General features: G+C 35.8%; 1 protein-coding gene across 1 annotated transcript in view; it reads right to left on the bottom strand.

Moving 5' to 3' along the window:
- Window positions 1–27,886, bottom strand: part of LOC142339760 (uncharacterized) — a 107,838-nt gene that overhangs the window by 53,983 nt on the left and 25,969 nt on the right. Inside the window, exons 7-13 of the mRNA XM_075390020.1 lie at window positions 26,878–26,984; window positions 26,731–26,793; window positions 20,429–20,478; window positions 20,097–20,365; window positions 1,377–1,511; window positions 746–847; window positions 451–528 (exon numbers count right to left, since the gene is read on the bottom strand). Of these exons, the coding sequence (XP_075246135.1) occupies window positions 451–528; window positions 746–847; window positions 1,377–1,511; window positions 20,097–20,365; window positions 20,429–20,478; window positions 26,731–26,793; window positions 26,878–26,984 (804 nt within the window). The remainder of the gene's footprint in view (window positions 1–450; window positions 529–745; window positions 848–1,376; window positions 1,512–20,096; window positions 20,366–20,428; window positions 20,479–26,730; window positions 26,794–26,877; window positions 26,985–27,886) is intronic.

The raw sequence follows: 27,886 nt of genomic DNA, 5'->3' as shown, positions 1-27,886 counted from the left end.
TGAGAAGTACTGACGAAATATTGCAAGCGTAGTTCACAAAATTACAGCAGTAGAAAAAAAAACATTATCGAGAGAGTGAATTTTATTCAAACACCTTTTTCTCACCTACATAATTACTATCATAAAAAATTATCGCTTTGCCCCAGTTAAAGAATTACACTTTATTTTCTTTGCATTATAAAAACCAGGAGTATCTTAATATCGGCACGGTCAGCTTCAGGCTTCGGAGCTACAAAGAAGGCAAAAAATCCTGCCAACTATATGAATTATTTTTACAAAAAGAACAGGTCAAAAAGTCATCATTTAAAGGCAGAGCACAAACAGAAAAATTGAGTTCCTTAGCAAAATTACTACAGGCCGCTCGCTGCATTCGCGCCGTCCTAGTGGGTCATAGCTATTTCAAAACGATTCTCGATTGCCAACTGGTTAAGAGTTAAATAGGCGACTTACAGTGTCTGAAGTGTTCTTTATGAAATAGTCCAATGCATCTAAGGTGAATTGGCGTACAAATTCTTCTTCTTCCAAACTCTGCAAAAATACAAAACACAAGTTTCCAAGCGAGTTCAGCACAGACACTTTAAAACAGTATTTTAGATAAACTTCATACCCCGTTCGGTTTCATTTTATCGTTGAAATTCACGCCCAAAATTTTGCTGATTGACAAAAACACTATTTAGTATACTAAAATGGTTTGCCGAAAACAAAACAGTCACCGCAATTTGTGGTTACATTGAGAAGTTCTTACCTCAAAGTCCATCACATTTCGCAGACGCTGTTTTTTTAAATCCAAGTTTTGACTGCGCACGCCAAAATTCTTTATGATGGCCGCTTTCCGTTGCTCCTGCTCCTGAAATGATAGCACATACTGAGGAACTTGGAACGCTCCAGGACGCATGAAATGAGTACATGTTTCCTTGTAATATAATTATTTGTTCCAAGTGGTCGTCTGATAGCAAACTCATACCATAAACAATGATTGGATGTAAAGTCAATTTTTCAAATTCTATAAAACTACATTCTATCTAGTTAGATCGCTAATGAGCACTGTGTCATCTCCTGCTGTGACAGTGATCTGCTGGTATTTTGCTCTAGGCTTGTTAAAGTTTGTTTCGTGTGGTTTTTTTTTTCAAGTGCGCGGTACGGGAGAAAACGTTCTCATTTATTCTAAGTTAAATTCTAAGGTATCTATTGGCTTTATATAGAGTCAATAAATTTAGTGATAGTGTTAGCAAATGCTGAATTTTTACAAAAACTTTACTGTATGCAATATTTATTTTCTTTATGTTCATCAGCTAATCAAACGCAGTAAGCTTTAGTACTTTCCACGCACTTAATTCAATAAATTCGTAACTCGCAACCAGAAACGATATGAAAACCTTTGGGTTGAGTAGGTGGAGGATGCTGCTCTCGTAGAAATGAAGGAAGCACTGGTGATAAATGTCCGTCAACATCTGATGACTGATTGAGTGCAACTTTTTCACAGAACCATCTGCACCGTCTGATCGCTTATCCTAGTGAAAGCAACACCGTCTTGTTTACATAAGAACTTGTGTCATTTAGAAACGCGACAATTCAATTTCTTAAAACGCAGAGGAAAAACTGGAACCTATGAAAAATCTGGAGGTTCAAATAGGGTAAAACACTTTCTAAATTTATTTCACTTCACCAAAAAAAATCTGACTCGCTACATCTCAATCAAATAATATTGAAATATATCCGATCCAGGTCGGACGAATTCATCTCAAGCGGCAGTCTAGGGAGGGGTGGTTTGTAGCATAGTTCAACTGACAAGTTTGTCAGTCGCCATCCTAGATGCTTAACGTAAATTGTACATTTAAACAATCATACTACTGCTGCAAGAAAATGTAGACAAGACTTCAATTTTAGAAGTCTGCTTATTATCAAAACTCAAAAACACGGAACAAATGGTTTTTTTTATTATTTCGCCCATCTTTGCTGTGCTATTTGAGTTTCAAATATAACTGGCAAATTGTTGGAAAATAGCCGCCGTTAAACGCACATGGGAATTGAAACAAACATAGCCGGCAGATTGCAGGAATAGCTGCGAAAGAATAGACCTGCGTGCCATATAATAGAGATAGAAACAGATACAGATCTAAACTGAAAAATCTACGCCGCTCCAAAAACTAGGCTAAAAAACAGTCAGCGATAAATTAATAAAGCTTGTTACAATTCATTCCACAGAAGCCTCTTATTAGGGACATTTACTGTCCATATGAGTTCCTTTGACCTTAAACAAATTCGTAAACTTAAGTTTTAAAGTGCAAAAGTCATTTTATTGAGTGAGGTAAGTCACGTATGATCGAAATTTAATCACGCAAATAACCGTAAAACTTTAGCTAAAGCAAGTGAGAAATGACGTCACGCGCGCAAATGCCGTTAGTGAGAGGAAGAAGTCATTCAGAAAATTTGGCTTTTTCAGCTTTGCTGTGTGAACAAATGTAAAACGAAAAAAGAGCGTCAGACGAAACAAAAAAACAAGAGCACCGCAATATAGCTACGCTCAGCTTACAGCTTCGCAGCTATAAAAAAGGAAAAAACAAAATAGGAATTGACAGAATTTTTCTAAGTGCCAATAAAGTGTTCTAATATGGTGTACAGCTTCAAATAGATTCAAAAATTATACTGAATTCAGCCACTAAACTGCAGGCTACAAAGCGTAATACTAATGCGAGCTAGCACAAAATGGATTTCGAAAATTTTTGAGTCCCAACCCATTCCAAGATTAGACCTTACAAATTATATGATTGGTTGAAAAATACACAAGAATCGAACATTTTGATAAAAGGTGTAATTTAAAAAAATCCGTTTTTGTGAAGCCGAAAAATGATATTAGCAAAGCGTGAAACAAAAAAAATCGCAAAATGAAAAAGTGAAAATCTAAATTTTGCGTCAACAACGACAATTTTGAATAAAAACATTATTTATGTAAAATTTTCAAAAAAAAAACTAACTTTGAAACATTTAAAACTTTAAAAAGCTAATTTTGTGTTCAAAAATGACAAAACGAAAAATCGAATAATGGCAAATAACAAAATATACATAATTGCTTACAAAACTTGCGTAAAAAACATTTTTGACAAATAATTATTTAGATCAAATGACAATTTTTCCACAAATTAATTAAACATGACCGACAAACGTCGGGGGAATTGCTTTCAAATGACCGGCGAGCGGTTGGCTCCGTCAATAGTTAGTCACAGCATATTGAGGTTTATTTGAAGGAGCGTGATGTGAGAGGGGGGTGCAACGGGTGGCGGGCTGAGGGGCTTGGAGGTGGCAACGGTGGGAGGGGGTCTTTGGCTGTACGGGGCCCTTACGGCCTGAACGATGTGCATGGGTGGGGATTTGGGGGGTTATGATAGCATTACCAAAACATATACCTCAAAAAAATGATGGACAATTTCTAACTTGCACACGCCTATTAGGAGCTTAACTAGTTGTCAATTGAAGCCCTAGTGAAGAAAAATCTAAAAACGGATAAAAAACAAGAAAACCAGCAAAATATTTAGATCAAAAACCTCAGACGTGACCTTTACACCGACTTCAGACGTTCCAAGCAACTTAGTACATTGCACACCTTAAAGATTATCAAAGGCAGCTGCAGGCCTCTATTATAAATCGTGCCCGCCGGCGTGTCCAAAACCATCACTTCAATTTGACCTCAAACATGAAAAGGTGTGGGCAGATGCTAAAAAAAAAGACAGCGCCGCACATTGCACACCTTAAAGATTATCAAAGGCAGCTGCAGGCCTCTATTATAAATCTTGCCCGCCGGCGTGTCCAGAACCATCACTTCAATTTGACCTCAAACATGAAAAGGTGTAGGTAGATGCTAAAAAAAAAGACAGCGCCGCAATACAACTCAATATAGTTGAATAGAGTTGAGTTAAGAAGAGAGCGAAATAAGCTGTTGAGAGGCAGACACAAACCATAACAGTCATAAAAAACGACTAGCGTCGCAAGGCAGGCCTAGCACTTTAATTCAAAAGTAGCTGTAGCGTAGACATTTTATTGGGTGCAAAAATAACTCGTGCGAGGTTTGAACCCTCTGTTGTGCTAGACTTAAAAGATATCTTACGATAGCATTTGCTTTAACAGACTTAACTACAGTAAGAGCAAACCAGATCTTGCAAAAATCAAGAAGTTCAGCGTGAAAAGGTCACGCAAGAAGTGAAATCGATAGTATCTTCTTGTAAAGAAACACAATTCGCTGAGCGAAAAAACAAAATAGGAATTGACAGAATGTTTCTAAGTGCCAATAAAATGTTCTAATATGGTGTACAGCTTCAAATAGATTAAAATTATACTGAATTCAGCCACTAAACTGCAGGCTATAAAGCGTAATACTAATGCGAGCTAGCACAAAATGGATTTCGAAAGTTTTTGAGTCCCAACCCTTTCCAAGATTAGACCTTATAAATTATCTGATTGGTTGAAAAATACACAAGAATCGAACATTTTGATAAAAAGGTGTAAATTAAAAAAAATCCGTTTTTGTGAAGCCGAAAAATGAAATTAGCAAAGCGTGAAACAAAAAAAATCGCAAAATGAAAAATTGAAAATCTTAATGTTGCGTCAACAACGACAATTTTGAATAAAAACATTATTTATGTAAAATTTTCAAAAAAAACTAACTTTGAAACATTTAAAACTTTAAAAAGCTAATTTTGTGTTCAAAAATGACAAAACGAAAAATCGAATAATGGCAAATAACAAAATACACATAATTGCTTACAAAACTTGCGTAAAAAACATTTTTGACAAATAATTATTTAGATCGAATGACAATTTTTCCGCAAATTAATTAAACATGACCGACAAACGTCGGGGGAATTGCTTTCAAATGACCGGCGAGCGGTTGGCTCTGTCAATAGTTAGTCACGGCATAGTGAGGCTTATTTGAAGGAACGTGAGATGGGGGGGGTGCAACGGGTGGCGGGCTGAGGGGCTTGGAGGTGGCAACGGTGGGAGCGGGTCTTTGGCTGCACGGGGCCCTTGCGGACTGAACGATGTGCATGGGTGGGGATTTGGGGGTTATGATAGCATTACCAAAACATATACCTCAAAAATGTGATGGAGAATTTCTAACTTGCACAAGCCTATTAGGAGCTTAACTAGTCGACAATTGAAGCCCTAAGGAAGAAAAATTTAAAAACGGATAAAAAACAAGAAAACCAGCAAAATATTTAGATCAAAAACGTCAGACGTGACCTTTACACCTTGACTTCAGACGTTCCAAGCAACTTAGTACATTGCACACCTTAAAGATTATCAAAGGCAGCTGCAGGCCTCTATTATAAATCGTGCCCGCCGGCGTGTCCAAAACCATCACTTCAATTTGACCTCAAACAAGAAAAGGTGTGGGCAGATGCTAAAAAAAGACAGCGCCGCAATACAACTCAATATAGTTGAATAGAGTTGAGTTAAGAAGAGAGCGAAATAAGCTGTTGAGAGGCAGACACAAACCATAACAGTCATAAAAAACGACTAGCGTCGCAAGGCAGGCGTAGCACTTTAATTTAAAAGTAGCTGTAGCGTACACATTTTATTGGGTGCAAAAATAACTAGTGCGAGGTTTGAACTTGCAACCTCCGGCGTGCTAGACTTAAAAGATATCTTACGATAGCATTTGCTTTAACAGACTTAACTACAGTAAGAGCAAACCAGACCTCGCAAAAATCAAGAAGTTCAGCGTGAAAAGGTCACGCAAGAAGTGAAATCGATAGTATCTTCTTGTAAAGAAACACAATTCGCTGAGCGAAAATTTTACATAACACAAGTGTACAAAACTTGCTGCAAACTTCGTTCCAGAGCAATTAAGCAGAGAATTCTTTTAAAAAACGTCAAACGTATCAACTGGGTTAAAATTTTACTAACTCTTGTACGTCATTTTTATTTTTCAAAAAAAGAAGGCTCATTACCAAAAAATGTCACCATATACACCTGGTTGTCCTTTGAATCAGGTAGAGAAACATATACGGCAGATTACGGTCACACAGCCACAATTGACTCGCACTCCCTGATTGATATAAAAAGATCCTAAGCTTTTTAAAGTGCTAGCTAATTTGATTCGTTTTCTACCTATTCATGCACCTGTTTCAAGATGAGGGGATACAAGGGCTAGTATCAATAACAATCTTTATAGATGGCCGCTAAAATTTGGTAGAATAAAAATAGCGAGCACCTAAAAATGGATACTGAAGCTTTCGATAATGAATCCAAAAATTTTTGAAGGCTTTGCTGAGCGACTGCTACTAAAAGCACTGTGAGCAAAATGGCAACAGTGAAGGTAGGATAAACAACTCAAAAAAGATTTCGAGCGAAAAGTTGAATAAGTTGTCAACTAAGGTAAAGAGAAATTTTGGTTCGATGAAGTAAAAAAAACATAGCAGGACAAGTCCTGTCATACAATTCCAATATTTATATTGACAAGAAAAAAACTTAACGCAGAATGGACTATGATGGAAAGAACATAATAGTCATACAAAACTACTAGCGCAGAAAGGCAGGCCTAGCACTTTAATTCAAAAGTAGCTGTAGCGTAGAGACATTTTATTGGGTGTAAAAATAACTAGTGAGATGTTTCAACCCGCAGCCTCCGGCGTGCTAGGCGTAAAAGATATCTTACGATAACATTTGCTTCAACAGACTTAACTACAGTAAGAGCAAACAAGAAGTGAAATCGATAGTATCTTCTTGTAAAGAAACAGAATTCGCTGAGCGAAAATTTTACATAACACAAGTGTACAAAACTTGCTGCAAACTTCGTTCCAGAGCAATTAAGCAGAGAATTCTTTTGAAAAAAACGCCAAACGTATACAAAACTGGGTTGAAATTTTACTAACTCTTGTTCATCATTTTAATTTTTCAAAAAAAGAAGGCTCATTACCAAAAATTGTCACCATATACACCTGGCTGTCCTTTGAATCAGGTAGAGAAACATATACGGCAGATTACGGTCACACAGCCACAACTGACTCGCACTACCCCGATTGTTATCAAAAGATCCTAAGTGAAAAATTTTGATTGTTTAAGCTTTTTAAAGTGCTAGCTAATTTGATTCGTTTTCTACCTATTCATGCACCTGTTTCAAGATGAGAGGATACAAGGGCTAGTATCAATAACAACAATCTTTAGAGGTGGCCGCTAAAACTGGGTCGAATAAAAATAGCGAGCACCTAAAATTGGATACTGAATCTTTCGATAATGAATCCAAAAACTTTTGAAGGCTTTGCTGAGCGACTGCTACTAAAAGCACTGTGAGCAAAATGGCAACAGTGAAGGTAGGATAAACAACTCAAAAAAGATTTCGAGCGAAAAGTTGAATAAGTTGTCAAATAAGGTAAAGCGAAAATTTGGTTCGATGAAGTAAAAAAAACATAGCAGGACAAGTCCTGTCATACAATTCAAAAATTTATAATGACTCAAGAAAAACCTTAAGGCAGAATGGACTATTAGAGATGGCCAAGAATCTGATAGTTTTTGACGGCTTTGCTGACCAACTGCTGTGCAACAGCACTGAGCAAAATAGGAGCAGTGAAACTAGCAAAAAGGTTTTTCTACCGATTCCTAAACCTGTTTCATGACAAGAGGATACGATGATTAGTATCAAAAACAATAATCTTTAGAGATGGCCGCTACAACTTAATAGAATAAAAAAGATAGCGAGCACCTAAAAATCGATAATGAATTTTTCGATAATGATTCCAATAATTTTTGAAGGCTTTGCTGAGCACTTGTTGTGCAAAAAGCACTGAGCAAAATTTTAAAAGTGAAACTAGCATAAAGAACTCAAAAAAGATTTCGAGCAAACTGTTGAATAAGTTGTCAAATAAGGTAAAGCGAAATTTTGGTTCGATGAAGTATAAAAAATTATAGCAGGACAAGTCCAGTCATACAATTCAAAAATTTATATTGACTCAAGAAAAAACTTAACGCAGAATGGACTATGAATGGAAAGAACATAATAGTCATACAAAACGACTAGCGTAGCAAGGCAGGCCTAGCACTTTAATTTAAAAGTAGCCGTAGCGTATAGACATTTTATTAGGTGCAAAAATAACTAGTGCAAGGTTTGAACCCGCAACCTCCGGCGTGCTAGACGTAAAAGATATCTTACGATAGCATTTGCTTTAACAGACTTAACTACAGTAAGAGCAAGCCAGACCTCGCAAAAATCAAGATGTTCAGCGTGAAAAGGTCACGCAAGAAGTGAACTGATTTGAGTGGATTTTCTACCTAATCATGCAACTGCCTCATGATGAGAATATACGGGGACTCGTATAAATAGTAATAATCTTTAGAGATGGCCGAGAATCTGATGGTTTTTGGCGGCTTTGCTGACCGACTGCTGTGCAACAGCACTGTGAGCAAAATAGGAGCAGTGAAACTAGCAAAAAGGTTTTTCTACCGATTCCTAAACCTGTTTCATGACAAGAGGATACAATGATTAGTATCAAAAACAATAATCTTTAGAGATGGCCGCTACAACTTAATAGAATAAAAAAGATAGCGAGCACCTAAAAATCGATAATGAATTTTTCGATAATGATTCTAATAATTTTTGAAGGCTTTGCTGAGCACTTGTTGTGCAAAAAGCACTGAGCAAAATTTTAACAGTGAAACTAGCATAAGGAAAGGCCTGGCAAGGTAATTTAAAACTGTCTAGCATGGAGGCATTTTATTGGGAGCAAAATTAACTAGTGAGAGGTTTGAACCCGCGAACTCCGGTCTGCTAGACACAAAAATCAACCATTTGTTTATCACATCATTGCAAAATCATATTTTACCAAAGCATTTGCTTTAAAAGGCTTAATTACAGTAAGAGTAAAACAGATCTTGCAAAAATCAAGAAGTTCAGCGTGAAAAGGTCACGCAAGAAGTGAAATCGATAGTATCCTCTTGTAAAGAAACAGAATTCGCTGAGCGAAAATTTTACATAACACAAGTGTACAAAACTTGCTGCAATTTTCGTTCCAGAGCAATTAAGCAGCGAATTCTTTTTAAACGCAAAACGTATACAAAACTGGGTTGAAATTTTACTAACTCTTGTACGTTATTTTAATTTTTCAAAAAAAGAAGGCTCATTACCAAAAATTGTCACCATATACACCTGGCTGTCCTTGAAACCAGGTAGAGAAACATATACAGCAGATTACGGTCAGACAGCCACAATTGATTCGCACTACCCCGATTGTTATCAAAAGATCCTAAGTGAAAAATTTTGATTGTTTAAGCTTTTTAAAGTGCTAGCTAATTTGATTGGTTTTCTACCTATTCATGCACCTGTTTCAAGATGAGAGGATACCAGGGCTAGTATCAAAACCGACAATCTTTAGAGATGACCGCTAAAACTTGGTAGAATAAAAATAGCGCGCACCTAAAAATCGATAATGAATTTTCCGATAATGATTCTAATAATTTTTGAAGGCTTTGCTGAGCACTTGTTGTGCAAAAAGCACTGTGAGCAAAATTTTAACAGTGAAACTAGCATAAAGAAAGGCCTGGCAAGGTAATTTAGAACTGTCTAGCATGGAGGCATTTTATTGTGAGCAAAATTAACTAGTGAGAGGTTTGAACCCGCGAACTCCGGTCTGCTAGACACAAAAATCAACCATTTGTTTATCACATCATTGCAAAATCATATTTTACCAAAGCATTTGCTTTAAAAGGCTTAATTACAGTAAGAGTAAAACAGATCTTGCAAAAATCAAGAAGTTCAGCGTGAAAAGGTCACGCAAGAAGTGAAATCGATAGTATCCTCTTGTAAAGAAACAGAATTCGCCGAGCGAAAATTTTACATAACACAAGTGTACAAAACTTGCTGCAAACTTCGTTCCAGAGCAATTAAGCAGCGAATTCTTTTTAAACGCAAAACGTATACAAAACTGGGTTGAAATTTTACTAACTCTTGTACGTTATTTTAATTTTTCAAAAAAAGAAGGCTCATTACCAAAAATTGTCACCATATACACCTGGCTGTCCTTGAAACCAGGTAGAGAAACATATACAGCAGATTACGGTCAGACAGCCACAATTGACTCGCACTACCCCGATTGTTATCAAAAGATCCTAGTTGAAAAATTTTGATTGTTTAAGCTTTTTAAAGTGCTAGCTAATTTGATTGGTTTTCTACCTATTCATGCACCTGTTTCAAGATGAGAGGATACCAGGGCTAGTATCAAAACCGACAATCTTTAGAGATGACCGCTAAAACTTGGTAGAATAAAAATAGCGCGCACCTAAAAATCGATAATGAATTTTCCGATAATGATTCTAATAATTTTTGAAGGCTTTGCTGAGCACTTGTTGTGCAAAAAGCACTATGAGCAAAATTTTAACAGTGAAACTAGCATAAAGAACTCAAAAAAGATTGCGAGCAAAATGTTGAATAAGTTGTCAAATAAGGTAAAGCGAAATTTTGGTTCGATGTAGTAAAAAAACATAGCAGGACAACTCCTGTCAGACAATTCCAATATTTATATCGACTCAAGAAAAAAACTCAACGCAGAATGGACTATGATGGAAAGAACATAATAGTCATACAAAACTGCTAGCGCAGAAAGGCAGGCCTAGCACTTTAATTTAGAAGTAGCTGTAACGTAGAGACATTTTATTGGGTGCAAAAATAACTAGTGCAAGGTTTGAACCCGCAACCTCCGGCGTGCTAGACGTAAAAGATATCTTACGATAGCATTTGCTTTAACAGACTTAACTACAGTAAGAGCAAACCGGATCTCGCAAAAATCAAGAAGTGCAGCGTGAAAAGGTCACGCAAGAAGTGAAATCGATAGTATCCTCTTGTAAAGAAACAGAATTCGCTGAGCGATAATTTTACATAACACAAGTGTACAAAACTTGCTGCAATATTCGTTCCAGAGCAATTAAGCAGAGAATTCTTTTTAAACGCAAAACGTATACAAAACTGGGTTGAAATTTTACTAACTCTTGCACGTTATTTTAATTTTTCAAAAAAAGAAGGCTCATTACCAAAAATTGTCACCATATACACCTGGCTGTCCTTGAAATTAGGTAGAGAAACGTATACGGCAGACCGGTCACACAGCCACAATTGACTCGCACTACCCCGATTGTTATCAAAAGATCCTAAGTGAAAAATTTTGATAGTTTAAGCTTTTTAAAGTGCTAGCTAATTTGATTGGTTTTCTACCTATTCATGCACCTGTTTCAAGATGAGAGGATACCAGGGCTAGTATCAAAACCGACAATCTTTAGAGATGACCGCTAAAACTTGGTAGAAAAAAATAGCGCGCACCTAAAATTGGGATACTGAATCTTTCGAAAATGAATCCAAAAACTTTTGAAGGCTTTGCTGAGCGACTGCTATGTAAAAGCACTGTGAGCAAAATAGCAACAGTGAAGGTAGCAGAAACAACTCAAAAAAGATTTCGAACGAAAAGTTGAATAAGTTGTCAACTAAGGTAAAGCGAAATTTTTGTTCGATGAAGAAAAAAAAATAGCAAGACAAGTCCTGTCAAACAATTCCAATATTTAAATTGACTCAAGAAAAAACTAAACGCAGAATGGACTATGAATGGAAATAAAGAACCATTTAAGAACAAAATCCGCTCAAAAATTGGAAAAAAAAGCAAAATTGAAAAAATCGCAGTCAAAATTGAAGAAACAGTAAAAATCAAAGTCAAGTTTCCGGATGTAAAAAAAGCCAATTTAGACAAAGCCGGTTTTTTTTCAAACACCTTTTTCTCAATCTGCTTTAAAGTGAAAAAATGGATCTATTGTTTCGCTGCCCCAAGCGCCCCATATAGCACAAATTGTTATTGGGCGCATAAAAACACTGGCGTGCATACAAAACACGGGTGGGAGCGAAACAGAAGAGCTTGCAAAATACTAGGGCACAAAACCACTTGCTTTTCGGCTCCACTTCCTCTTTCGGGTTAAACAAAATTGCCACTTCAATTCAGCTACAAACATCATGGAAACGTTGGACAATTTTTCTAGAAAACACAGCGCCACAATACAATTCAATATAGTTGAAATGAAAACAGAGCACCAAAATGACTGCCGTTGAGAGGCTAGCAGAAATCATAACAGTCATTAAACAAGAACTAAAACCGACTAGTGTTGAAAAACTTCCTCTCAGAGGACAGTCCTGGCACGGTGTCTGTAGCCTAGAGACATTTTATTGGGTGAAACAATAAGTAGTTAAAGGCTTGAACCCGCAACCTCCGACGTGCTAGACTCAAAAATCAATCATTTGGTTATCACGTCATTGCAAAATCATATCTTACCAAAGCATTTGCCTTAAAAGGCTTAATTACAGTAAGAGTAAAACAGATCTTGCAAAAATCAAGAAGTTCAGCGTGAGAAGGTCACGCAACAAGTGAAATCGATAGTATGTTCTTGGAAAGAAACAGAATTCGCTAAAAAAATTTTACATAACACACATATTTGCAAAAAATTGCTAAACTTTGTTTCAGAGCAATTACGCAGAGGAATTCTTTTAAAAAACGTCAAAAGTAGATAAAACCGGGTAAAAATTTAACTCTTGTACGTTATTTGAATTTTTTAAAAAGGAAACCTCATTACCAAAAAATTGCCACCAATTACACCTGGTTGTCCTTTGAATCAAGGAGAGAAACGTATACGGCAGATTGCATGCAAAGAGTCGCCCTTGAGCCCCCTAAACCCGATTGAGATCAAAAGACCCTAAGTGAAAGATTTTGTGTTTTAAACACTTCAAAGTGCAAGCTGATTTGAGTGGATTTTCTACCTAATCATGCACCTGCCTCATGGTGAGAATATACGGGGACTCGTATAAATACCAATAATCTTTAGAGATGGCCGAGAGTCTGATAGTTTTTGACGGAATGATTCTAATAACTTTTGAAGGCTTTGCTGAGCACTTGTTGTGCAAAAAGCACTGTGAGCAAAATTTTAAAAGTGAAACTAGCATAAAGAACTCAAAAAATATTTCGAGCAAACTGTTGAATAAGTTGTCAAATAAGGTAAAGCGAAATTTTGGTTCGATGAAGTATAAAAAATTATAGCAGGACAAGTCCTGTCATACAATTCAAAAATTTATATTGACTCAAGCAAAAACTTAACGCAGAATGGACTATGTATTGAAAAGAACATAATAGTCATACAAAACGACTAGCGTAGCAAGGCAGGCCTAGCACTTTAATTTAAAAGTAGCTGTAGCGTATAGACATTTTATTGGGTGCAAAAATAACTAGTGCAAGGTTTGAACCCGCAACCTCCAGCGTGCTAGACGTAAAAGATATCTTACGATAGCATTTGCTTTAACAGACTTAACTACAGTAAGAGCAAACCAGACCTCGCAAAAATCAAGATGTTCAGCGTGAAAAGGTCACGCAAGAAGTGAACTGATTTAAGTGGATTTTCTACCTAATCATGCAACTGCCTCATGATGAGAATGTACGGGGACTCGTATAAATACCAATAATCTTTAGAGATGGCCGAAAATCTGATGGTTTTTGACGGCTTTGCTGACCGACTGCTGTGCAACAGCACTGTGAGCAAAATAGGAGCAGTGAAACTAGCAAAAAGGTTTTTCTACCGATTCCTAAACCTGTTTCATGACAAGAGGATACGATGATTAGTATCAAAAACAATAATCTTTAGACTTAATAGAATACAACTTAATAGAATAAAAAAGATAGCGAGCACCTAAAAATCGATAATGAATTTTTCGATAATGATTCTAATAACTTTTGAAGGCTTTGCTGAGCACTTGTTGTGCAAAAAGCACTGTGAGCAAAATTTTAACAGTGAAACTAGCATAAAGAACCCAAAAAAGATTTCGAGCAAACTGTTGAATAAGTTGTCAAATAAAGTAAAGCGAAATTTTGGTTCGATGAAGTAAAAAAACATAGCAGGACAAGTCCTGTAATACAATTCAAAAATTTATATTGACTCAAGAAAAACCTTAAGGCAGAATGGACTTTTAACGGATTGATAAAACCATTTAGAAACAAAATCCGCTCAAAAAATGAAAAAAATAACAAAATTTAGAAAATCGCAGTCCAAATTGAACATTAAAAATCCAAGTCCAGATTACGGATGTAAAAAAAAGTCAATTTAGACAAAGCAGATTTTTTTCAAACATATTTTTTTCAATCTGCTATAAAGAGTGAAAAAATGGATCTATTGTTACGCTGCCCCAAGCGCCCCATATAACACAAATATTTATTGGGTGCATACAAATCAAAAGTTGGAACCAAACAGAAGATAGCTGAAAAATACTAGAGCGCAAGACCACTCTCTTTTCTGGTTCCACTTCCTGTTTCGGTGTGACCAAAATCGTCACTTTAATTTGACTTCAAACATCAGGAAAACGTTTGACCAGGTCCTTTGAAGAAAAAGAGCGCCGCAATACAATTCAATATAGTTGAATTGAAAAATGAAAACACTAAATTACGGCCGTTGAGGGGCTAACGGAAATCATAGGTCATTAAACAAAAACCAAAACAGACTAGCGTCGAAAAACTTGCTGTGGAAAGAAAGGCCTGGCAAGGTACTTTAGAACTGTCTAGCATGGAGGCATTTTATTGGGAGCAAAATTAACTAGTGAGAGGTTTGAACCCGCGAACTCCGCTGTGCTAGACACAAAAATCAACCATTTGTTTATCACGTCATTGCAATATCATATCTTACGATAGCATTTGCGTTAACAGACTAATAAATTACAAAAAGAGCAAAATAGATTTCGCACAAAAACCAGTTCAGCGTGAAAAGGTCACGCAAGAAATGAACTCGATAGTATGTTCTTCGAAAGAAACAGAATTCGCTGAGCAAAAAAGTTATAACACGCGCGATTATAAAAAATTGCTACAAACGTTGTTCCAGAGCCATTAAGCAGAGGAACTCTTAAAAAACGTCAAATGTAGACAAAACAGTCAAAATTTGACTAAATTTAAAAAAAATAGAGGGCTCATTAATCAAAAAATCGCCACCAATTACACCTGGCTGTCCTTCGAATCAGGTAGAGATACATATACGTCAGATTACGGTCAAACAGCCACAATTGACCCGCATAACCCCGATTGATATCAAAAAAACCTAAGTGAAAAATTTTCATTGTTTTAAGCTTTTTAAAGTGCAAGCTAATTTGATTGGTTTTTATACCTATTCATGCACCTGTTTCATGATGAGAGCATACGAAGTCTAGTACAAAAACCAATAATCTTTAGAAATGGCCAAAAATCTATTAATTTTTGACGGCTGACCAACTGCTGTGCAAAAGCACTGAGCAAAATGGGATCAGGGAAACTAGCATAAGGAACCCAAAAAAGATTTCGAGCAAAATGTTGAATATGTTGTCAACTAAGGAGCGAAATTTTTGTTCGTCGAAGTAACCATAGCAGGGTAAGTCCTGTCATACAATTCAATTGAGGGCACAAAATCTCTTGCTTTTTTGCCCCAGTTCGTGTTTCGGTGTGACCAAAACCATCCCTTCTATTCGACTACAAACGCCATGAAAACTTTTGACCAGATCTTTTAGAAAATACAGCGCCGCAATACAATTCAATATCGTTGAATTGAAAAATGAGAGCACAAAATGACGGCCGTTGTGAGGCTAGCGGAAATTATAACACCCGTTAAACAAAAAACAAACGACTAGCGTCTAACAAATTCCTTTCGAAAGACAGTCCTGGCACGGTAAATTATAATTGTCTGTAGCCTAGACATTTTATTGGGTGCAGAAATCACTAAGGAGGGGTTTGAACCCTCGCCCTCAGGCAAGCTAGACTCAAGAATTAAGCATTCAATTGTTACGTCATTTAAACATAATATAAAAAAGCATTTGCTTTAGCCGACTTAATCACAGTAGGAGCAATTTTGGATTGCTGAAAAATCAAGCGTGAAAAGGTCACGCAAGAAATGAAATCGATGGTATGTTCTAGAAGAAGACAAAAATTTCCATGCAAAAATTTTGCCTTATAGCACACACGTTTAAAACACTTGCTTCAAACTTCGTTCCAGAAAAATTAAAAAATTAGACAGAAATTAAACAGAAAAAAAACGTCAAACGTAGACAAAATTGGGTCCAAACTTGACTTTACTTGATTTTAATGTTTTCTTTAACAAAAGAAACTTCACAATTATCTCCAATAAAAAGAAATGCCAAAAACATAGCCGGCAGATTGCCGGAAAATAGCCGCCTGTCAAGCGCCAGGCTTGGGATTGAAACAGAAAAAGCAAAAAGGAAGAGATAGAAATTTACAATATTTTTCCTAAGTTTCAAAAATTGTTCTAATTCAGTGTGCAGTTCGAGTTAGATTCTAAACCTATACTTACTTCAGCTTCTAAACTGAAGTGTATTGAGCGTAATGCTAATATCAGCCACCAATCACTCCGATAAACTTTGATAACCTAATTCAAAAACACCGGTCTTTATCGGTTTATCCCGTTTCTTTTGATTTTGCTCTTTTGATATTGATAGTATTCACTAAATTACGTGATTCAATGCTTGAAAAATTTTAAAAATCATTCAGTTGAAACCATGAGTGAGGTAAGTCGAACCTGAAAATCGTGACTTATGTAAAACGAAAAACATGATCAAAAGGTAAAGCGATTTAAAAAAAAGGAGAGCGCCTAAATATTAGCCGTCTGAGAGGCGAGCGGTGACCATCAGTCATTAAAAACGACGTTTTCCTCAAAATTTTTTTGAATACCAAAAAAAACGTTACAAAGGATGCGAAAACTGTAAAAAGCTTCCCATAAAAAGCAAAATCACCTCAAAAATTAATAATCTGATCAGATTTAAATTAATTTAATCTAATATTTGCTTCCAATAGTCAAAAAAGCTTCAAAATGTTCGATAACTATTTTTGATGGAAAAAGTTAAACATGCCCGGATTCAAATATGCAGGTTTCTAGCATAAAATACGGCAAACTTGATATCTGAATGTAGAAAATGTAGAAAAAAATTCAAAACAGATCTCCAATAATTTTTCTTTCAAACCCACTTAGGGGGGACTAAATACTCAACTGGTTTTTCAGCCAATTTTCGATCGTAGAAAGCTACTAATAAATCCAAAATCTAATAAAAACATCTATAACAATACCGAGCAGATAACCTTACAATAGCCATTATTGGGACTAAAAGATTTGGGATACAGAGCCCAATTGGGATCGAAAGAGTTTAAAAAAATTGAAACCAATTTGATGCCATTCCGTAGATAGACATAATCATGTTTCTTGACGAGGTGATACAGTGGCGAGTATCAATACCAATAAGCACTGTAGATCGGAACCTAGAATTAAAAGAACGAAGTTCAAGTAGCGTGCATAAAAGATTGGGCTTCATGGTTTTATCCCGTTCTATTTCCGATTTAGTTTGTTATGACTCCATTCAATTTACGATGCTATGCCGATGAATTGCATTTAAAAGCACTTTGAGCAGAATGAACGAAGTATAATGCTCGCCTAGAGAACTCAAAAAGATTTCGCGAAAAAAATTGAACAAGCTGTGACTTACGGTAAAGCGAAGTAAAAAAAAGACGATGTTAAAAAATAGGACAAATAGCAAGTCCTTTTTAATTATCAGCCAAACAATTGGATTAACTAAGGACCTGGCACTTTACATTTTTACAGAGAAAGAACAAATTAAAACACGCAGGAAACCAATGGAACTATACGCGCTAAAATAAACAAAAACTCTAGAAACAAATAGAAAATTTTGCTTTCCCAGTTCTAGCGTATAGAGAAATAATAATACCTATTAAAAATAAAACACATACTTCTAAAAATAGTTTCATTTTAAGAAAACAATAACACTACGCATCCTTAGAATGAGTACACAATACAACAATCTGGCCGGAAACAATGGTAGACAAAGCAAAAGACGCAAAAATTACAGAAATTGCGAGAAATCAGTAAACTTTTAGAATCCTCAATCACAGCAAAGCATTCAATCTTTATAAGTCGTAAAGTACATTTCAGCAGTAATAATGGGTGAAAAAGGAAATATAGAACTAAAAATGAAGGCAAGATTTACAAATTCACTTAAACAATTCGAAAACAAACGGTTTCTCATTCAATAAAAAACCTGAAACTGAATCTTTGAGTGACAAGACCACAAAAACAACAAAATTCAAGACAAAAACAATTTTCATATTTTTCAGATAATTGTCAAAAGCATAAAATCCTGTTAAGAACTCAAACGACACAATCTATGCACTTTATCATAAGCAAACCCTGAAACCTCTCATATATGAAACTAAAGAAAACAAAATAATTTTCGCGCAAACTCAATGAACGTACCGTAATTCTTTTATAAATTTATGATCTTCATACAATTTCAATATAAAGAAGTTGATTATAAAAGTTACGAAAAGCATAAAAGTCACCGAAAGCAATAGCAACAAACTGAAAGGAATTTTTCTCATACAACATCTCTATTACCAACCTTCGTTACCTGGCATTACTGAGAAAAAGTGATCAGACGTCAATAAGTACAACAAATAGATCCAAAACTCAAAAAATTCATAGATATTTATTTGAAAACTTGAATAAAGTTAATAGAAAGCAATAGTTATGAACTGAGAAAATTAACGCGGCTGACTTCAGCATCCTTAGCAACGATGAGACCTTTCGCTAATGAAACTAAAACTGACAAGTAACAATAAATCCTCGCATAACGAAAAATCGACATTTCTTGAAAACAATTAGCATCAAAGAAATCAACACCCTTAAACTGAAGAAATGATATCGATCAGTTTAATCTATTATGAACCTATGCGACATGTCCCTAATGCGATTCAGTGATAAGACAACAAAAAGTTCAACAAATACACGAGAAACTCAAAAATTCACTAAAAATTTTTGAGAACAAATAATGCCAATGTCACGAAAACCATTAGCTAGTGAGTCACATAATTAAATATGCTATTTCTGGTCTGATTAGCAGCCAATAAGACCTTCCATTATTGATACTATTGATTTTTAAAATAAGGCAAATTTTAAACAAACCGATTAATGTCGGAAGAGTTGCTCTCAATCGACAGGCGATGCAATTTAATTCAGGAGCTGTAGGCTAGATCAGTTTTTCTTTATGAGTGCAAAAAAAGTTCATCACGCCAGGATTCGAACCTTGGACCTCCGAATCAATTTTATTTTAGCAACAAGCTTTACTTCGGAGTGAGAGCAATAGAGAGATCACTCAAAATGAAGAATGAAAGCATGGAAAAATTCATTTGAGAAGCCAAAGAGTGTTCTAGAAGAAAAGCGCAAAATTGTCTAGCGAAAAATTTGCATATAACAAGACCAACACGTTCACAATAATTGCTAAGAACTTATTACAAACAGTGTCTAAAGTCAAAAAAGGCATAGCTTCTCATTGATGAATTCAATTACAAAAAGGCGCAATACGAACCCATATGTATCACTTTCATTGCACTCAAGAGAAGAAACACTGAAAACAGACGTTAAATTGACGCACCTAAAAAATGCCCTCTGAATATCAGAAAATTTGTTCAAACACCAGTTTCTCACTCCACTTTGTAATAGTTTAGCAAAAAATTACACCTCAGACCTAGTCAATTTTTCGCTCCCTTTACTAATTTAGCGTGACTCAAATCACCTCTTTAATTTGACTTCTCATTGACGTGAAAAAGCCGAAAAAAGTGTGAACAGATCAAAAAAGACAGCACACCAATACAATCCAGATACTTTGGAGTGAAAAAAAAAAATTAAAAAAATCAAACACCACTCACTTGCTCTGATTCAATGATTTACTTGAACACTTGTTCTGACGTGAGTCATTAACTTTACATCATTTTTCAGCGACAATTAACCGATTTAAAAAAACAGAAAAACGCAATAACTCTGAGTCGTAAAAATGAAAAATATTAGGATAATGGCCTGCGAGATGGTACTTGTTAGGCTGCTAATAATCAATCACTTCACTCCTTTCTGCAATATTATTCAGTAGCTTGAGCGGAATACTTTTATTGGACTAACATCATACGCTGTTTTAAACACCTTCTAATAAAATTATCTAACAAAAAAAAAGATGCTCCAACAATACATTGGGTCGGAAAATAGATCAACGTTATTTTGCTCACCTTGGAAACAACTTCACAGTATGGGTAGAATTTGGCGCTCTTCGATTTCAGATCCTTGTCAAAGAGAAGGCGCGTCACGTAAAATTTCTGAACAAATTCTACCAAAAGCCCTCGAGATATCTTTGTGTAGGATGGCAAATTGTTGCAAATGAGAAGAACTAATTTTACAATTCTCAAGTACATTGTAAGCTTTCGATCTGCAAGTTTGTCATGTTCTGATTCGGCTCTTCCCATTCCAACTGGAGCGCTCTCTGCTCCAGATCCGTAACCTGTAAGCAAACAATGTATTAATAACGTGAACAACTGATTTTGATGATAATAAATAAGCTAACCTGAATCTCGGGAGGGGGCAACAGGAAGCTTCCCAGTCCCAGCGCCAAGCCTGTGAAAAAATTTACGTAGCTACAACGGATCAAGCTTAAAACTTGAAGCGATTCCGCAAGTGAGCACATGCCGAACTATTAGAAAAAAAACCAACTAACGTCGGATGAATCGCTCTCTCGAACGAAAGGCGGGAGGGGGATTTAATTTAGGATCGTTGCTTAAAAAATTATTGCAAAAACTCCCACCTCATAGGGATTCGCGCAAGTGACCTCCCGATAGTAGTCTGACATCTTAACCACTAAGCTACAATGTCTTTGATCCTCAACCGCTCACAATCTCTTTTCTATTACCAACAAACAATGAGAGCAATGTAGATCACTCAAAAAGAAAGAAGTGAAGCGTGAAAAAGTTACCTGATCAGTCAAAGAAGGAAAGCGAAAAGCATTTCAAGCTAAAAGTTTGCATAAAAAGACCAACACTTAACAAAGCCGGCATATAGCCCCAATAGCACCAAAATAGAAAGGCGACAGATAAAAAAAATTATCGGCGCACTTGTAAAAAAACTCTGGGCGCTGAATCAATAAGGCTCGTTAAAATTCAGTCCGAAGAAACCTTTATATTTATTCTTAACATCACCAGATCTGATCACAAAATTTGTGAAAATTTACACCCCTCTCATTATGAGGAAAATTTGACATCATTGAAACAGGCCTAAATAAAAAGGCGGGGGGACAATTTCATTTAGGTGTGCTGCTTCAAAAAACCCTATGTGAGTGCAAAAACTTTCCACTTCATAGGGATTGGAACCTGCGATCTCCCGGATAGCAGCCTAGCATCTTAGCCACTAAGCTAGAAAGTATTTGATATTCAACCGCACACAATCGCGTTTCTATGAGCAACAAACAATAAACGCAAAGTAGATCGCTTAAAAAGGACGGAAAAGAGTGAAAAGGTCAGCTGAGAAGTCGAATAATGTTCTAGAGCAAAAACACAAAAAGGGTCAAGCGAGAATTTTGCAAAAAAAAGCCTAACACGTTAATATAATTGCCTCTAACTTAGCTCGAGAGCAATTAAACACTAATAATTCAGTGAATTCCCAACAATTAAAATAGCCGGCAGGTTGCCCGAATAGCGAAAGACAAAAAAATTCAGACAGTCGACGCCAAAAAACTATGTATGTAAAACTCTCGGAGATAAATTAATAAAACTTGTTAAAATTCAGTCCGAAGAAGCTTTTTTAAAAGGGATCTTTCAACACATATAAGCTTATTCAACCTCAATTTCATTCAGCAACTTAAAGCTGAAGAACTTCACAAAAAAATAAGTCATTGCAGCGAATCATTATCTATTGACTAACTCTATTGACATCATTATCCTATCTATCTAAAATAAGCATTCTTAATCTCACCAGATTTGTTTAAATAATCGGAAAAATTTACATCCCAGTCATTATGAGGAGGATTTGAGATATAATTGAAACTATCTAAAAACAAGCGTGAGCCAAATTATTATACGGGTGTTGCATAGAAAATTTGTGTGAGTGCAAAAACTCCCATCTCGTAGTGGTTAGCAACTGTGAACTCCGATAGAAGTCTGACAACTTAACCACTAAGCTAAAATGTCTTCGATCCTCAACCGCTTTTCTATTAGCAACAAAAAATGAGAGCAATTGAGATCACTTGAAATGAAGTAAGCGTGAAAAACTCAAAGAATGTTCTATAACAAACGCGCAAAACAGGTCAAGCAAAAATTTTGCATAAAAGACTCACCTTTAGAATAACTTTGTCCGAAAGCAATCAATTACTAACTCAGTTAACTCCCAAACACTTAACATAGCACTTAACATAGCTGACCGTGACCGAATAGCTCCGAAATAGAATTGCGACAGATAAAGAAAAATATGTCAACACCACTTTCAAAAAACTATGCCGAAAAAAACTCACGGCGATGAATTAATACGTCTTGTTAAAATTCAGACCAAAGAAGCCGTTTTATACGGGATGTTTATTACACATATAAAGTTATTGAAAATTAAACTCTAGCTTAAGATCTTGACAAAAATACATCATTGCAGACAAAACAATTACCTATTGACAAAACATTTATTCTTAACCTCACCAAATCTGATTACAAAACTTGCAAAAACTTACACCCCTCTCACTATGAGGAAAATTTGACACATCATTGAAACAAGCTGAAATAAAAAGAGGCTGGGAGACTATTTTAATTAGGGATGCTGCTTAGAAAACTTTCTGTGAGCGCAAAAACATCCTCCTCATAGACATTCGAAACTGCAACTTCTGGGATGCCGTCTCACGCCTCAGCCACTAAGCTAGAAAGTCCTTGATACTCGACTTCTCAGAATTGCTTTTCTATAAGCAAAAAAGAATGAGACCAATTGAGATCACTCAAAAATTAAATTAAGAATTTGAAAACATTTGGAAAAATTTACACTCCTATCATTATGAGGAAGATTTGAGATATTGTAACAAGCTAAAAAAAAACAAATGCGAGCTCATCCAGAAAAAATACAAAAAAAAAGCAGTAAAGATTTAAAATTCAAGACAATTTTGACAGAAATCACTCGGAACGTAACAAACAGAGTGGCACGAGATTGCGAAATCTTGATATAACAAAAATTGTGTATTACAAGAACATAGCTGGCAGATTGCCAGAAAATAGCCGCAATAGATTCGTAGATCGGCAGTCTAAAAAAAACAGTAAAAAAGACAGACCAAAAAAATTTGTCTTTTCATTGAAGGCTGATCTGGTATATTTTGATTAAAAATCTGTATAAGTTATTGCTGCCTCTATTAGCTGATCTCAAATAACCTTCATTTAGAGTGACACACACCCATTTGAGCTTATCTCTTTGAATTAAAGTAAATAAAAGTCAATTTCAAAGTGAGGAAGTCATTTTTGAGAGTGAGGTAAGTCAAGTGTGACCAAAAATTTAATCACGCAAATGAACAAAAAAACTCGCTCCACTAAGAGCGAAAAATGACGTCACGCATGCAATTCAGTTGAAATTGCATGAACGAATGAACAAAAAGTGGCTGTGACGTCATATGGTCGTAACAAAAATCATGACGACGAAATAAAAAAAAAACCAAGAGAAGGCCAATAATAGCCCCAGCTATCGCTGTGCGGCTATTAAACAATACCAATAAAAAAATTGCCAAAATTCTTAGGCTTGACAAACACTGAAAGACTCATTAAACTGACCTGGCTAAAATTAAAAATGAAATAACTAAAGTTTAGCGTCCTAAAAAATTAGAACTAGCAATTAACTTTACGATCCAATAGACATTGTGAAAGCATCAGGCCGATAACCTTTTAAGACATTGAACCAAATTATTTAAAGCACTAAAATTAAAGAAAACAGAATAACACTCAGATGCAAACAATCGTTTAGAACAGAACCTAGCCATAAACATAGCCGGCAGATTGCCGGAAAATAACCGCGATAGACGCTTGTCGCGTTACATGAATTGAAACAACTGAAGAAATTAAATATACAGATCGACCACCAATCCTTTAATAGACTACTAGACTTTTGGGTTAGCTTCGGACTGTCACTTTAAAGAGACACAATCCCTATAAGGAGAAAGCCCTAATAGGGCTTTCAAAATTAATATTCGAAATCAAAAGCTCAAAGACTCTAATAATCAAGAATTAGAGCATATATGTTTGACACTACTTAGATGCACACTATTGACCTTTAATTAGTAAATGTTCATACAATTTAAAGTTCAATAAGTGAGTTCAGAAGTCATTTTTTTGAGTGAGGTAAGTCACTGAAACAGTCAATTCCAGGAAGTCAGGGGAGGACGAAACAAAAATCTGTTAGACGAAGGAAAAAAAACATAGCAGGACAGGTCCTGACGTAGAATTGAAAGAATTTTCATTGACTAAACAAAAAACTAGACCTAGAACGGACCATGAATGAATTAGGAAAACCATTTCTAAAACAATAAAAAAAAACAAAAAAAACAAAATCAATGTCAAAATGCCGCTAGCGAGAAAAAACCACCAGCGAGAAATGTAAATTTGATTATAACAAAAAAACTAGGCCTAGAATGAACTATGAATGGATTGGGAAAACCGTTAAGAAAAAAATAGATCGAAAAAATAGAACAACCAGTAAAAACCAAAGTGAAATTGCCACATGTCACCAAAAATTCATTAGCAAGAAAGCGAATTTTTGTTCAAACACAGTTTTCTCACTCTACTTTAAAATTAAAGCACAAAAATTCACGCCGCAAAACTACTAGCTTTTTCGCTCCATTTCCTGTTTCGGCGTGACCAAAATCACTACTCCAATTTGACTTCAAAAATCTTGAAAATAAGTGAACAGATCTTTAAAAAAGACAGCGTCCCAATACAATTCAAATTCTTTGAAATGTAAAAAACATAGCTGGGTGAGTCATCGCACAGTTCAAAGAAATTTTACTGACTAAACAAGAAAGTTTGACCTAGATTAGACTATGAATGGATTAGGAAAACCATTTCTAAAACAATAAAAAAACAAAAAAAAACAAAATCAATGTCAAAAGGCCGCTAGCGAGAAAAAACCACAAGCGAGAAATGTAAATTTGATTCTAACAAAAAAACTAGGCCTAGAATGAACTATGAATGGATTGGGAAAACCATTAAGAAAAAAATTAGATCGAAAAAATAGAACAAACAGTAAAAACCAAAGTGAAATTGCCACATGTGACCAAAAATTTATTAGCAAGAAAGCGAATTTTTGTTCAAACACAGTTTTCTCACTCTACTTTAAAATTATAGCACAAAAATTCACGCCGCAAAACTACTAGCTTTTTCGCTCCATTTCCTGTTTCGGCGTGACCAAAATCACTACTCCAATTTGACTTCAAAAATTACGAAAATGTGTGAACAGATCTTTAAAAAAAGACAGCGCCCCAATACAATTCATATTCTTTGAATTGTAAAAAAAATAGCGCCGCAATAATAGCCGCCTGACGCGGCTATTAATAAATGATAGTCAGAACTTTTACAACAAGTCCAGTACATTCTGTGCTGCAATATTTTAAATGAAATGAACAACTATCCACCTGTCTAAAAAGCGTGTAGAATTGTATAATACAGAAATACCTCATATTAACAAGAGGAGTTCAGTGCATGCATGAACTATTAAAAGGAAGTTGCCAAATACATTGATTTTTGAAAAAGTAGCCCCTAACGACAAGCGGGGCAACTTAATTTGCAGGTGAAGCATCGTATTGCCTTAGGGGTGCAAAAAACGACCCAACGGGGGGTTCGAACCGGGCGACTTACATAGAGGGATTGCAATTATAGCACAAAAATTCACGCCGCAAAACTACTAGCTTTTTCGCTCCATTTCCTGTTTCGGCGTGACCAAAATCACTACTCCAATTTGACTTCAAAAATCATGAAAATGTGTGAACAGATCTTTAAAAAAAGACAGCGCCCCAATACAATTCAAATTCTTTGAATTGTAAAAAAAATAGCGCCGCAATAATAGCCGCCTGACGCGGCTATTAATAAATGATAGTCAGAGCTTTTACAACAAGTCCAGTACATTCTGTGCTGCAATATTTTAAATGAAATGAACAACTATCCACCTGTCTAAAAAGCGTGTAGAATTTTATAAAACAGAAATACCTCATATTAACAAGAGGAGTTCAGTGCATGCATGAACTATTAAAAGGAAGTTGCCAAATACATTGATTTTCGAAAAAGTAGCCCCTAACGACAAGCGGGGCAACTTAATTTGCAGGTGAAGCATCGTATTGCCTTAGGGGTGCAAAAAACGACCCAACGGGGGGTTCGAACCGGGCGACTTACATTAGAGGGATTGCAGCTTTGTATCGCTTTATTGGTATTTGAAACCAATTTCACAGGGTTACATTTTTCATGAATCATCGATCAAAAATTATAAAACCAAATTATGAGCAAAAAAATTGAGCCACAAATGGACGAAAAAACGACCAACAACGGTTACATATATGCTCCGTTCTCTGAAAAACGCTTTTCCAAGTCATAAAAGTTTTTCACTGAACGCACTGCCTGATCAACAAACTTCTATTGCTCAGAAAGACTAATTCACGCGGCAATTTTACTCACTTTTGGTTTTAGGTTCAAACGCAGTTTGAACAAGTAGTACTTCGGGTTAAAAAAGCTCCTCTTCGGGTCGTAATCAATCAGAAACACCGCAATAAAGCTATGCTCACCTTACAGCTATTCGTTTAAATTTCATCAACTGAGGCAACAATTGTCAAAAGTTGCATACCGCTTTCTTTCAAATACAGTATCAAATACTCACCGCTCGAAACCAACGTCACACAACTTGAACACACGTTCTATGCTCTCAGCATCCCATGCTTCTCTAAATGCAAAATATCAAAAATAAAAAATGGGTACGCACGATCAACCGATTGTATGACAAAAATAGATAAGGATGAGAACTTACTCTTGGAGCTTCACAATTTTGGCGAGCAGTTCAAATATGACATATGCCTCTCCCTGCGACCATATGTCCATCCCCATGTGACTGTCAATAGAGGGCGTTCTCACCAACTGAAAGATTACTCAACTCACATATCCGTATTCAAACAATATTCAATGTGTAGAGGCTGCAGTATAAACGCTGTAATTGGACAAAAATACTGTAGACACTATCTTGAAAATTCCTAGATTTGATTTTCTTAAAGAAGAAAATCGATAAAAATATTCAGTCAAATTTAGAAAAACCTTTCCTCGGCGACACATTAAATTACTTAAACAAAGCCGGCAGAATGCCGAACAATGATTGCAAAAAAGACTGTTGAGACTCCTTGTTTAAAAAAGTGCGACTAAAAACATAAACCGACTAACGTCAGACTAATTTCACCCCAACGACTGGCGAGGCAATCAATTTCGAAGGGTGCACAGGATAGAGAAACTTTTATGATCTCACTAAGGAGGGGCGAGACTTCCAGGACAAAAGTCCTCGGCAGTACCCATTAACCCACTAGGACTATAAACGTTCTTCTCTCAAAATTGATTTTATTTTATCAATAGACTTAATTTCTGAATGCTCGCATTTGCAATCAATCCAAAAAAATCAAACAGTTAAGCATGACAAAGTCACTCGAGCAGAGAAATCGAAGGAATTTTCTAGAAGAAAACGGTCACGCAAAAATTTTAGCTAAAAAGACACGTTTATAGTAATTACTTCAAACTTCTTTCGACAGCAACTCTGATTTCTGACTATCCTTTTTTCAAATCAGATGTCAAAGAATAATATCTTTCAAGCAACATAACCTTATAATTATCCAGTTTTCCACTTCAATTGATATTCAATAACGAGTTTACATTCTAAATTCAGATTTATTGATTGAGTGCAAAGTCATTTTTAGTGAGATAAGCCATGTGCGCTCAAACACGTTGAGTAATAGAAGTCACCGAAAAACGCTCTTTGAATCGATGCCGCATGATCG

This window comes from Convolutriloba macropyga, chromosome 1 (assembly GCF_964194025.1).
Source record: "Convolutriloba macropyga chromosome 1, txConMacr16.3, whole genome shotgun sequence".
In the NCBI taxonomy this organism is placed as follows: Eukaryota; Metazoa; Xenacoelomorpha; order Acoela; family Convolutidae; genus Convolutriloba; species Convolutriloba macropyga.
The sequence above is the reverse complement of the archived record's forward strand: the minus strand, read 5'-3'. Positions and strand labels throughout refer to the sequence as shown.